The sequence below is a fragment of the Lynx rufus genome, unplaced genomic scaffold, assembly GCF_022079265.1.
Source record: "Lynx rufus isolate CCGP_SWC_20201006 ecotype Redwood Valley unplaced genomic scaffold, mLynRuf1.p SCAF_5, whole genome shotgun sequence".
Classification (NCBI taxonomy): Eukaryota; Metazoa; Chordata; class Mammalia; order Carnivora; family Felidae; genus Lynx; species Lynx rufus.
Window position 1 is genome coordinate 124,431,943 of NW_025814867.1, and position 14,927 is coordinate 124,446,869.

The following is a 14,927-nucleotide window of genomic DNA, read 5'->3' on the forward strand; positions in this document are numbered from 1 at the left end:
ACAGCTCAGAGCCTGGAGCCTGTTTCAGATTCTGTGTCTTCCTCTCTCTCTGACCCTCCCCTGTTCATGCTCTGTCTCTCTCTGTCTCAAAAATAAATAAAACGTTAAAATTTTTTTTTAAATAAAATAAAACTAATTTTAGATTAGATGGCAGATTCCATGAGAAAACAAATTTTACATTTTAAGAAAAAGCTGTCAACCCTCTGCTGATGGAGAATAGGGTCCACTTTAGTATATTTATGTACATATTTTATGTATATAAATACATATACATAAATATAAATATATAGAAATGATTTTTAAGAAAATCTTCCATTCTTTCAAAACAAATAAAATGGTAATGCAAACTATTTTTAAAGTTTATTTAGTATTCTCAACAATTATAATAAATGTTTATTCCAATTTCAGAAAACTCGAAGCATCAGTTCAGATATAACAAATATTTAAGTGGCTTATCCTGAGTTTTCACTAAGCTCTTTAAAAATAAAAACCAGTCCTGAAAATAGATGCGTTGATCTCTGACCAGCTCACATGATTATACCAGTTCACCTTCAGTGTAGAAAGCAACTATTGGAAAATACATGAAATTAATACTAATTCTAACACCCTCTCCTAGATGGTTTCCCATCCTGTGTAATCACGTGTTACTCTAGTGCAAATTAAAACTGCTTAGTACCTATTCTTTGCATTTATCTCAGTGACTTTTATTTCTATAGGCACTAGTTGGGGATAAGACACTGGCATTTTGGTTGATGGATGCTGAAATGTATACCAACATGAGTGTTCTGACCCCGTTTACTCCAGTTATTGATCGTGGAATACAGCTTCATAAAATGATTCGACTCATTACTCATGCTCTCGGTGGAGAAGGCTATCTCAATTTCATGGGTAAGTAGGAGTTGAACACATACCCCATCTGTGTTCAGAATGTTAACTAATATTACATATAACATAAATCACGTAGAATGTTTTGAATTGGCTGTTCGGATTTAAAATAAAAAATTACAACTTTATTTTTTTAATACACTGTCACATATAAACTGCAGAAATTAAATTACTGTATGATCATTGTTATACTAATATACAATACAAAAGTACAGCGATAGCTGGCACTTTATGTAATGGTTTGTCAACAAGTGGCGTGAACTATTTTTAAAGCTTAGTGTTATTATTCTGAATTTCATCATTTGAGTTTATTACTTTAGTGATCACACATATTGAACATAAGAAAGATATCATTGTCATATCATAACATATTCAGCTAAGATTATTGGTCTTTGAGGTAATTGTACACCAGCATGTTTCTATGGTAAATGTGAAAACCAAGACTAAGAATATGTGATGTACAAAAATGAAATGTGTATTTATTTTAAAAATAGGAAGACTATTTTATTAAAATATTTAATATTTTAATATTAAAAATAGAAGAGTATTTTAAAAATAAGAATATTCCAAGGTCATTGTTGTCTGAAGGATGTTGAATGCTACAATATAGAAATCAACTAATATTTTCTGTTCTGTTTGGTCAACAACGATTATTTGAGAATTTGAGTTTTAGGAGATTTCATCATTTTTAGACGGGAAGTGTATGTGGGAGGCTGACTTATTTTTCTAAAGTAAAAGCCTTAGAGCTTCAAGTTAATTCATTTCTATCTGGAAATTTTTATAAGGAACCTCTGGTTGGACTTTTAAAAGTCTCTATTGTTAAATAAATAAATAGTCTCTATTGTTTGCTAACTTGAGGTTAGCAAGCCCAACCCTTTATGCACCAGATTTCACCCGTATGGACTGTACCCTTGGGTGTATTCCTCTCCTCTTAGGATCACAGAAATTTGTTAATATTCCTAAACTGTCTGGAAGTGACCTTCCTAACCTGAGGGACTGCACTGTGTCAGCCATGCCACAGGCCAGGTTTCCTGAGCGGACTTTGCAGGCATGATATCCATAAGTAAAATCATCCTCGGTTGCTTAAAAGCAACTGGTCCTCCCTGACTCTGTGAACATTGTCCACAAATATAGCCATCCTAGTAAGGCCTTAGTTGCACAATCAATTCATTCAATTATATCCTGAGAAAAAGATAGAATCCATGAACGTATGTAAATAACTGTGTCACCGTGTAAAGTAAGGAGAGCTGAGGTTTTAGTGTGAGATTTTTTTAATGTTTCATTTCATTTATAAAAGCAGTTAATTAAGTTGTTACAGTCTAAGCTTAAATAGAAACTGAGAGGGCTTCCTTGTATGTGTGGAAATGAAACAGTTTTCCAAACAGAGAACTGAAATAAGAGAACATCTCTGAGTTTATGCAGTCAGTCCTATGTCATTAATTCGGTCCTATGTCATTAATTCTAGAAACCCACTGCATTCAAGAACTCTAGTAACCTGACTCAGTTTACTGCTTTAGTCTGGAAATTGTGTAAGCATTGTCAACTCAGAGGCTGTACCTTTGAGTAGAGAGCCTCAGTAGTTTGAAGTACTTAATAAAGTCCTTTACCTGAGACTATCCTTCTTTGCCAGACAGTTCTAGCCTGAAGCACATAACAGAACCTTCAGGCAAATTTCAGAGTAAAATGGTCTATCCACAGATGATGGAGCTTAATGGTCCTAGTTAAATAAATGTTGATAACTTTTAAATAAGAAAGGTCTGATGCAAATTCGTAATAAGAATGATTTCCTCTGAGTCTTGGTGTATATTCCATAATGGTAAAAATGGGTCTTGGACAGCCAGGACATTAACAAATCTCAGTAACTCATAAGCTTTGTGAAATATATATTCCTCCTAAGACAGGCTGAGCATCTGTTCTGTTTTGGAAACTCTTCCCATAGTAACAATAAAGAAACATAATTGTTTCTAACACCTCTTTCTATAAGGCCTATAAAGTGAGCATATTTGTGGTATCAAATCTAATCTTGAAATTATTCTTTGATATAGAACTAAGATCTTTGACGTTTTATTCTTGTGTCCTTAAAACAAATGGCTTCTAATGTTTAACACCAGTATAACACCTATTTTTTTTTATTCCATCTGTCTTATTATCTTACCTAAATCTAGCATTTCTGTGCAAACTTTAAAATCAATAATCTCTGAGTAGCTCTATAATTTCTGATTATTGATGTTGTTTTATGAAATCTTTCCCTATGAGCTATCATGACTTCAAATATTTTCTTTTTCCATTTCCTGATCATGTCACTGTCCTGCTTAATGGCTTCAATGACTAGTGCCCTCCAGCTGACCTGTAAGTCTCGCATGAATGGTCTCCTGTGGGTCTCCCTGTTGATTGCTCTGCTCCAGCCAAGCAAGCCTTCTTTCAGTTCACTGAATGTACCAACCTCCTTCCACTCTGAGCTCTATACATTTTGCAGTTCTCCTTTCTTGAAATCATTCCACTCAAACACCCCCTCCCATACCTGACCAAATCCTTCCTCTGCAAATCTCATTGCCTTGGGGAAGCATTCCCTAAAGCCTCATGCTACACCAGTTTCCCCTGTTACACATTTTTATATTACCCTATCCTTACCTTTCATGGCACTTAACAAAATTACATTTGAAAAACTATTAAATATATGACTCCCTTGGTAAATTTAAAACTCAGTGAAAATAGGGGTCATCTGTATCTTATTCACTATTATATCGCCAGGAACTAGTCTGGCATAATATCTAGCAGCATATCACAAGGCTTCCACATTTTTCTAAAAAAGGATATCAGGTAGATGTATATGTATGTAATAAATAGGTAGATGTATATATAAATAAAATATTACCTTGTAATATTTTTAGCAGTAGTTCATTAGCTGCAATCACCAGTTGTAGTTGTAAGTAGAGTAATTTTTTTTTCAAGTGGCATATAAGAAATTAATATTTAAAAAGATCAATTTAAGAAATTTTTTTAAGACTGAGGAGCAATCTGGTTGTTTATTCATATTTTAGGCATTTTTAAACTTGTTAGCTTTCTGGAATTTTATTTTTATTTTCCTTTAGTAGAAGAAGAATGAATTAAGAAAAGAAAACAACACATTTTTATAGTTTTTTTATCAAAACATTGTACATAAACTCATTAGGCACTTAGATATGTATTCTATTCATCACAAATCATTAAGGCCAATACTGACTTTTTTCAGAATGATACCAATTTGGCTACTTGTTTTGTTTTGCTTGTTTTTTTGCCTTGTATACTTCAATTTTGAATTTCAACAAATTCTTTCACTCTGTTTAAAGCAGAATAATTTTGAATTTCAACAAATTCTTTCACTCTGTTTAAAGCAGAACAATATTTGCTGTGAATTTTTTATTTGCTAGATTATTTTTTAATTAGTTATGAATAAATACATTTATATTTCTTATTCTTCTCCAATGCAGTCATATGAAAGAATCAAATACAGGAGAGGGGAGCAGGGATGGTTAAATTATTTTCATATGTTTTATATTTTTATATCACTGATCATACAAGAGATAAAATAATAAATATGAATAAAAAGTAAATTTATATTGGCATAACATTCTATACTTTCTAAAGCATTTTCATATGCATCATCTAACTTAGTGCTTTCTTAGTTCGAAAGAAACCTGGAGAGAAAGTTAGACAAGTATTAAGGTGTGCTAGGTCAATGTCACAAGTCCCATTTTGCTGCAACTGTAATTAACGAAGGTAAAGAGACACAACTAATGTTGTACAGCCAGAAAATGACAGCAGCTTGTCAGTTGTCTCTTTCTTCTGATTTCCAGTTTGAGAATATTTTAGAAAAAAAAAAAAAAGAATCTATGTCAATATGTAGATTAGCCACCAAACTATAATTAATGAATATCTTTTAGGAAGAGGTAGATCATAGTGGTTAAGAAAACTATCTGAGTGGGATCCAAGATTTCTAGCTGTGTGACTTGTGTAGGATGCATTACCATTCTGGGCCTTTGTTCAGTGGTAAAATGGAGCAGCGCCTGCCACAGAGGATTGTTTTCAAGGTAAAGTGATTTAATATAGATACAAGACTCAGAATATTGCCAGGGGCACATAGCTCATAGTTAACTTTTATTTAAATTAAGTTTCAATTAAAATTAACTATTTTCGGGGCGCCTGGGTGGCTTGGTCGGTTAAGCATCTGACTTCGGCTCAGGTCATGATCTCACTGCCCGTGAGTTCGAGCCCCGCGTGGGGCTCTGTGCTGACTGCTCAGAGCCTGCAGCCTGTTTCAGATTCTGTGTCTCCCTCTCTCTCTGCCCCTCCCCTGTTCATGCTCTGTCTCTCTCTGTCTCAAAAATAAATAAACGTTGAAAAAAAAATTTTTTAATAAAAAAAATAAAATAAAATTAACTATTTTTAGTTCACTATTTTTAATTAGCTATTTTTAATATTATTAGTTATTCCATTAAATAAACAGGTCCCAGATACTGATGTTCCAATTTCATCTAAGAGTATTGTTTTATAATTTTGCCTGATGGTACGTTGTTTAATATAAAAGTTTATTAAAATGTTTAATTCATTTCCTCTTTAAAACATCAGTAAATATAAGAATTCTTTGTTAAAAATCAAATGACATTTTCCAAGTTGATATATGTGGTAAATTAAGCCATTTCTGTAGTTAGTCTCACTAAGACTAAATAATATATATATTTTTTGTTTTCAATTCATAGTGACATTCATTGAATATTGCTACCCAAACACCTTACTTATCTTTCATGTATGAGGAGGTCTGAGGGTAACCTCAGCTAGTTTTAATTTCTAGGATGATTTCTAGGATATATATTGATTGGTTAGCATTTATTATTATCTCTTATATGGCGTTTGCATGTTAGTTTGTGCATTAGATAAAACTTAATATGTTTTTCTGACATGCCTGTACAGAGAATTTCTTTTTTTTTTTTTTTTCAACGTTTATTTATTTTTGGGACAGAGAGAGACAGAGCATGAACGGGGGAGGGGCAGAGAGAGAGGGAGACACAGAATCAGAAACAGGCTCCCGGCTCTGAGCCATCAGCCCAGAGCCTGACGCGGGGCTCGAACTCACGGACCGCGAGATCGTGACCTGGCTGAAGTCGGACGCTTAACTGACTGCGCCACCCAGGCGCCCCCAGAGAATTTCTATGTACACAGAAGCAGAGAGAAAGAGAGAGAAAGAAGGCAGATTAACTTAAAACAAATTCAGTTTTAAAAGTTAGTAAATTTGAGATATGTATCAATTTAAACTATAAATTTAACATATTCATAACACATTCTAGAATGTGTTTTAACACAATTTATAAAATTCCTTCATTCTTCAAAGTTTATATGTATCTACTATGTACCAAGTGTTGCTAAGTGGAAGATATTCTGAGTTGAAAAATAGCTCTTGCCCTCAAGGTCTCAAAACTCAAAAGGGAATACAGACAAGTAAACAGACAAGTGTCTTTATACTACCACATGTATTAGATACAGTGATAGAGATAAGTAGAAAATGTCATATAAATATGTAGGAAACTGGGTTAAAAGATTGTCGGTAGAATTTATGAGCTATTTCAGTTAGATTAGAATAGAAAGGCACAAGAAAGCTCTATAATGAAATCAGTGAGTCTAAGTAGGACTAGGTCATTTTGGAATAGTAAACCTCAAATAAATGAAAAAACTGGGGTCTAAGGAAATGAAATGAGTGATCATTCATTGATTGGAAATTTTAATGAAAAATATGGTTGTCATCACTTTAAATTATCATGAATTCTTCAGCAAGGAAGACCCGGTATTCATGATTGAATGGCTTTATGGTTTACTTTTTTTTTTTTTTCCCCTCTGTTTATAATATAACTGAAAGAATACAGATTAGAAAAATAAGATATAAGATTATTGGTACTCTATATGGATAAACCTTTGCTACCATCATAATCATTGGTTATTTAAGAATGCTTAATAGATTGTTTAAAAATAAATATAAAAAATATCTGCTATACATATAAGATAACCTCAGTAAGTATATGTTAATTGCATGTAGATGAACTGCTAAAGCCATTCAAAGGAGAAGTGAGGATAAGGATATGTTTTGCCCAGTTTTCTGGTGACTATTTGGTTCTTTTGGGAGTACTACTGTTTCCTAATCCAGTCTTCTGAAGGAGAGGGAGTAGTCACATGACCTCACCATGTGACTTATCAGGAATTGCTATAAAGAGGTGTGGGCAGGCAAGTACATGTGCTACTATGTTCAGTGATCACAACACTAGGGGAAAACCTCAATGTGGGTACAGTGGTCCCCCCCCTTATCTGCAATTCTGCTTTCCATAGTTTCAGTTTACCACCCAGTTCCATCTGGAAGCAGATGATTCTCTTTCTGAACCTATTGTCAGAGTCAATAGTAGCCTAAGGCTGTGTCGCATTGCCTACTTTCATTCACCTCATTTCATCTCATCATGTAGGCATTTTATCATATCACATCATAACAAGAGGAAAAAGCATTAGTACAATAAGATATATGAAGAAAGAGCTACATTTACATAACTTTTATTGCAATATATTGCTATAATTGTTCTCTTTTATTATTTGTTATTCTTGTTAATCTCTTATTGTGCCTAACTTATGAAATAAATGTTATTATAGGTATGTATGTATGTATAGGAAAAAACATAGTAGATGTAGGGTTTGGTACCATCTGTGATTTCATGCATCCACTAAGACTCTTGGAAAATATCCCCTGAAGATAAGGGGAACTACCACAGTATTAATTTCATATAATGCCAAAATAATATCATTGATAGTATTTTTTATTAAAGACTGTTTAGAAAAAGAAAAGAAAGTAATTAATTTTAAATATAAATGTATATAAACATTTCACCATATCAAGTAGAACATAAATTAAAATCTAAGCATTAACCACATACCTTGCAGATTTAAAATTTTGGCAGAATGTAATTTTAAGAATCAGCTATACAAAGTAAATGAAGAAAATTTAACCCTAAATTTGAAAATGAAATAATATCATTTAATAGTTTTTTAAATGTAAATTTAAAAAATAAACTGCATTAAAATGTTGCCATCACTGAATTTCAAGCTGGTTTTGGTGAAAAATGTTGTGGCTTTTCAGAAAGCTCTCTGTAACCCTGTCCTAGACTAGGCAGTGGTAAAGAGAAAGTTACCTGAAACGACTAACTCCAAATATTTTCTTCATTTTCAGGTAATCAGGTGTCTTATGGAATAGCTTTAAGAAAATCTTTTCAAATACCTTTTTTTGGGGGGGGGTGGGGGTGGGTGGGGAGGATAGGGACTGCAAATCTTTTTATTGGGAGCTTGCTGCCAGTTTTGTTTCAAAGGAAGTTTTGTTTTCCCCTCTGATTTGACTTCATCTACTTTAGTTTTATCATCTATAGATAGAGATTCAAATGCAGAGTGAATGCATCACTTTCAGTACTGGCATGTTCGTATTCCACTTGTTCAGAAAGCCTTTGAACTAAAGTAAGAATTATTCTTGCAACAGAAGCTTTGCTTTCTCGGTTGTCATTTTCTTCCTCTTGGGGATAGTGTTATAGAAGAACATTTTCTAAATGAGTACACCTTCATTCAATTTGAAATATTAATGCTGCATATAGCTCTCTGGGTATATCTCAAAACATAAATGATTCAAATTTCTCATTTAAAAAATACTGAACTAGCAGAGTTAAATCAACAAAACTAGTAATGTTTCACTAATATAATACAGCACAATAGTCTAGAAAACTGAAAACCGATGTTGTAATCATAAAACACAATATTCCCCATGACATCAGATGTTAATGCATAAACTGAAATGTCAGAAATAATCTGGAACCGGTGAGACTCGAACTCGTTGGTGTGTTTGCTCATTCATTCATTCAAGTTAAATTCATTATTTCCATGTCAGTTTCTGGATAGAAGTGTAAGTTGTTTGTAAGTGGAGTTGTGTGAAGTCAAAGAGTTCAGGCTTGCTAGCTTTATACTCTCAAGTGAGGTCATCATCTGAGTGTGGAAGGAATAAGTGACATGTGAGAAAAAAGTAGAAGCATGAAATACATCACTCCAGGTGTGCAAATACGAAGGAACCATAGTAGGATATACAGGTAATATTGAATGATGTTTTTCAGATTTGTAGTCAAGACTATAAATTGAGTCAGCCTTTTGATTGTGTGACTTTTTTTCTAGAAGGCATGGTTAATCATGAAGGATTTTGTCAGGCATCTGTCAAAAAGAGGGACAAGTTTTGAAAGTATTAGAAAATAATTCATATAATAGAGAACCAATAAATCACTGGTTCTTAAAATTGCACATTGGAATAACGTGTGGAGTTTAAAAAAAAATACTAGAAATTGTGATTGAATTGGTCTTGGGCATAGCTTGAGCTTTGGAATTTTTAAAAGAGTCTCAGGTGATTCTTAAGGCTAGGAAGTAAAGAGAATTCTAAGATGATGTATAAGATACGGGAAAGTTCTCTGTTTATATAACAGAAATCATCGAAGGCACAAGAGAAGGATGTTGGGGGCAGAGAAGAATAGTTGGGACAGATGATGGTGGGTAGTGAGTCCAACTGTCAGTTAACGACCAGAAGGCTGGACTTGGACTTCCTGTAAGCAAGCAAAGCAAATACGATTGAGGGTGCTCCTGGAATTTTCCTGCTTAGTATCAAGAAGCTTTCTCCAATATATTTATATCAATAGGTAAAATTTAAATCAGAGCCTTTTTCTGCTTTTCTCTCACATGGTTTGCTCTATTTATGAACAAACTAAAATCATGACAATAGAGAGCAAACTATATTTTGTCCATAATGTGGGTCATCTGATATGTGTGCATGTGTTTTTACTACTTTCTTGTTTAGGAATCTCATTACCATGATGTTATTCTGGTTTCTGTAATGAGTGATACCTGTGGAGAAAGAGGCATAATTACAAACTGGCAATTTTCTCTCTCAGCAGTGTCATGAAATTTCTATTACTAAATTTGAAGAATTTTCTCAACATATTATATTGTATTTTGACATTTGAAATTTTGCGGGACATTCTTCAATGAAGATGCTACATTCTCCCTAAAGTCACTGGGAAAGTTGGGTGGATTTTGTCCTGTCAGTCTGCATTTACCGATAGCTACATTATACTTCAGTGTAAAATGTGTGATCTTACTTCAAATCTTCCATCTGTGATTGTTTAGTGTCAAACTTGTAAATTCCTATTTTTTTTGATAGATAGGAATACAATAAAAATTTAAATGTCTTCCTGCTAAGCGCTGGAATTGAAGCAGTTATAGGAAGACAAAACACACTCTCCTGAACAGTAGGAGTGCTAATTTTTGGCATTTTCTCCTAGCTTGTTGGGGCAAGTTTGCTGAATGTAACAGGACTAGTAGATGTCTCTAAAACTGAGCTGTGAAAAACTGCAAAATTCTCAATATGAGCAGTTGTGAATGGCACGAAGCCCTGTTAAAATGCTCAGAGACACAAATAGCATCTATTTTAAATGGCATAGACTTAAAAGCAATGGCTCCAGTTTGATTCACAGCACACTGATAACCAATTTTAGCTGGTATTCGATGAGAACTTACCATGAGTTTGACATTGTGCTAAGAGTTAAGGAAGTACAGCTACAGTTACCTAGGGAGCTTTAAATAGTGAAGCCTGAGCCCCACACCAACTATTTGAGCTAGAGTCACTGAGTGTGAGTTTCCAACAGTAATAATTTTTATAAAACTCACCAAATGGTTTTAATATGTGGAGATACAACATAGAGATACACTCAACTGATTGAGGGAAATGCAAAAAAAAAAAAAAAAAAAAAAAAAAAAAGATTGGGCCAGAGATAGGTCCATACTATGGAACAGACAGATCCAGAATCCCTGGAAGTTAGCAGATGGAATCTCTTCTCGCTCTCCCCATGGAATTAAATGCCCTCCTCTGTCCTGGATGTGTTCTTTCTGCCAGGTTACTTTTCACAAAAAAACCTTCAAATATTCACTGGGGATCATAACCTGGGAGAAGAGTCACTTTCAAGAAACATTATGTGTTCGCCTAATGGGAAATGCTTCTAATGTAATTTAGTGCACATTTTTCCTATTGCCTACTCACATTGACCAAATTGAGTACATCACACCTTTACAATAGGAAAAAAGCCTACTAGAAATCTGGATTTTGAGGGGAACAAAGAAGCAACTGAACCTAACTCTCTGTTCTTAATTCTTTCAGCCTTGTTCTCAGGGTAGGATACTTATATGGTCCCTGCATTTCTTCTTTGGGGATGTGTGTGGTTGTCGGTGGTTGTCAGTGTGTGTGTGGTGTCAGTGGTTCTCCCTGAACTGCTGTTCAGCTGGGCTGACCTCCTCCTGAAGTTCCAGATAGAGAGCAGTGGGGTGGAATCCACTGCAAGGTCTACTGCTATCTGGTCCTTTTCCTCTAAGCTCTTTATACCAGACAGGAACTTTTCTCTTTGGTTTATTTCTACAAATCCCTGCCAGAAAAGTGCAGATATTAATTATTGTCATCAGTTTACTTGTTTATTTTCATTACAAAGACTTGTTGGTAAAATAAAGTTTTTTCTGTGCACAACATGCTAATCTGTGCAATGTTATCCCTCATGTGTTACGAACTTTAAACCAGAACCTACCATCGAGGACATTGATCTTTCTCCTAGTGAAGGTCTATCATCATATCATCATAAAAAAAGAAAATTCCTGTGTATAGGAAGGCACTTGTTTTTCTTTTCATCTCTATCTCCTCAAGGTGAGGTCATCACAAATAGGAATTTCAACTTGGAGGCCACATGGCATATTTCCTAATTGAACAAAATAATACAGTAGGCCTGGATCTTAGAATAAGCCCCGGTGAAAGGAGCACTTTTTTTTTTCTTCTAAAATGAGTATCTGAGGGGCGCCTGGGTGGCTCAGTCGGTTAAACATCCGACTTCGGCTCAGGTGATGATCTTGTGGTCCGGGGGTTCGAGCCCCGCGTCAGGCTCTGTGCTGACATCTCAGAGCCTGGAGCCTGTTTCGGATTCTGTGTCTCCCTCTATCTCTGACCCTCCCCTGTTCATGCTCTGTCTCTCTCTGTCTCAAAAATAAATAAACGTTAAAAAATTTTTTTTAAATAAAATAAAAAAAAATAAAATGAGTATCTGAATTCTTTGCTCTTAGGCTAACACACACACACACACACAGACACACACACACTGAATATATACACATATGTATATGTAAACACACATGGATAAACATATACATACCACTGAATGGACTCACTATTTACATAGCCCTGGATTAGAAGGAGACCCCTAGTATATAAACCTCACCAGCTCCATTGTTGAGCTGTAGATGGTTGAGTTTGCAGTACTATCTACTTTAACAATTTTTAGAAATACAGAAATTGTATCAAACCTTCTTTATTACTATATTACCTAACATTTTGGAACAACTCCAAAGCCTCACTTCATGAGCTTTAGTGTCTCACCAGAGCTTCCCCTAAATTCAGAAAATCAGCTAGATCCAGGATCCTCTATCACATTGCTTGTCTTCCTAAGAAGGGACGAATAGGATGTTATCCTAGGAGATGGGAGTAAAGATAAATTAATATATAATGGGCGTTATACCTAGCCCTGAATTTCTAATTTAGTCTTATATCTTCAGTTAAGCCTCCTCCCAATCCAACCCAAAGATCTATTTAAGTGATAACCTCATCTTATTGATGGAATCTTCCCAAATGAGATGACAGTAAATGAATAGCATCCAACTCAACCCACCCCATCCCATGGTATGTATTTTCTTCATGCTTCAAAATAGTTCTGTGGTGTTAGGCTCTTGAATTATTTGCTACCTTCACTAATTCTCTCCTTTCCACTTTTATTACATAGTAAGTTTTATTATTTGGCTCATAGTCTCTTAGCACTTTCCATAGGTTTCTAGAGGTTTTTAAGAAATCGTAGATCTTCCTTCCATAAAGAATTGATCAGAGAGTTTTTGTTGTTGTTGTTGTTGTTGTTGAGATCAAAGAGTAAATGCTGATTCTTCCAGCACTATTCCAGCGGATTGTAAATATCCTTATGACCATAGGATGCAAAATGTGATTGAATCTGCATTGCTAGAGCTGGTGAGCTATGTGGTTGTCATCTATTAGAATGTGGTTGTGAGTGCTCTAAACACAAATAATCTGCTGTGGCACCCTTTCTCCTCAGCTATTTGCCAAAAGGAGGCAAGAATTTAAATGATAAATTCCTTTGTCTCTAAAACTTTAAATCATTTTCTGAGTCTTACCTTACCCCAGCTCACTCCCAAAACAAAGCAGGAAGGTGAACCATATACAATAATCTCAGTTAACAGTAAAGAATAGTAAATATATGTTTCTAAGTTCTTTGGAAAACATAGTCTTTTTTATTTTTTTCACTAGAGAAACATAGGTTTCTCTTTGAGAATATATTTTCCTTGAGGGTTTGCAGGATGCAGATTATTTGAGTGACTTGTCTTCATTTGACATGTTATTGTCACATTAGCGTCTTTGAGCATACTGTTCTTAAAATAGCTACATCTTGAACATTTACCCTGAGCAAGGCAGTATGCTAAATGTTTTACTTATGTCATTTAAGTCTGAATTGCAGCCCTGCAACCCTGAGAAGTAGGAATGATTCCCTTCATTTCACACATGAGGAAAATGAAAGGTTAAATCTTTAATACAGGAGTCAGAATTTGAACCCAGCTCTGTCTGCCTCTAAAACACACTGCCCCATACAAGCCAGTATTATTACTTTATTTGAAATGAATGCTGAGATGGGTGGTAGTATTGGCAGATCTCTGACCAGAGACATTCATTCAGAGGACATGAATCAAAGAGGAAAACAGCACACCAAATTTCATGTTGTGTGGTGATCTATAACACAAATCAAGGGAGAAAGTGACCTATTTCCAAATTTTGAGCCAATTTTACAAATCACTTGTTAGTCCCCTTCGCTTACAGACAAAGCAGACAGAGATAGGTGTGTTAGGTGACATCTGTTACCTGAACATTCTGCACAGAGCCAAGTTCTGGAAGAACACTGAAATGATAGGAAAGGAAGGGTTTGTGCTGTCAGGAGAGGCTTACTGTGGTGAGAGGGGTTGAGTTAGAAGTATCCCTTTCCTCTCTATCCTGATCCCTCACTGGAGTGGTACCTACACAAAGCTAAGAAGGTGAAACTGAATGAGGGACCCATTAATTTAGAACATGAGTGGTAAGAGAGAAGGCTGTAGATGGAAGCGGAGGCCAAGTCCTAGAGAGCTAGTGAAGGGTTTTATAGGAGATTGACAGAGTCAGATCCACAGTTTAGATATGTTACTCAACTAAAAGTGTGAAAGATAGATTTGAGGGGCAGTCACCTCAAACTAAATATAGCACTGCGAGATTTTCTGTTACCGGAATTCTTTAAAATTGGTTTAAAATTGTAGGTCTAAATTCTTTCCACACTGTTCACATCACTGTGTAAATTAGATGTATCCCCTGTGCATGGGCTCAAAATCATTTACTTCATTTTTCGAGGAATATTTTTCTGAAGATTATGAAGAAAATAAAGTGGACATTTTTCAGGGCCACACAGATACTAGCATCATTCAGATTATTAACTGAAATGAAGCTGATTGTTAACTGAAATGAAAGAGATATTTAATGGTCAACTCTCTCTAAGTTATGTAATATTAGATAAAAATAACATTATATTACTTAGGTAAGTTATTTTCACTGCATCCTCTGTAACCAAACACTTAGGGTTTTTTTGTCCTATGTGGACCATGTAAGAGATGTGTTTCTTTGGGTGAGCAAGTTTGAATCAACCTGTGCACTTCATTTCATAACTCAAAAATGCTCCAGGTGCCTGATTTATGTAGTTTTAAAAATATGCGGTAGTATAGGTATAACTCACATTATACTGTAACTACCATTTGGAAAATTTTTCTTCAATTTAGAGTTCAGAAAATGAATACTTTGGGGTATAATTGAAAACGCTTTGTTAAAGAGCGCTGTGATA

The 14,927-nt window shown here is 34.8% G+C and overlaps 1 protein-coding gene across 2 annotated transcripts in view; it reads left to right on the forward strand.

The window, feature by feature from the left end:
• The window catches only part of GBE1 (1,4-alpha-glucan branching enzyme 1), a 267,247-nt gene that overhangs the window by 198,688 nt on the left and 53,632 nt on the right, over positions 1 to 14,927 (forward strand). For both annotated transcript variants that reach the window (XM_047099391.1, XM_047099389.1), the window contains exon 12: positions 717 to 888. In XM_047099391.1, coding sequence (XP_046955347.1) covers positions 717 to 888 — 172 coding nt within the window. The remainder of the gene's footprint in view (positions 1 to 716; positions 889 to 14,927) is intronic.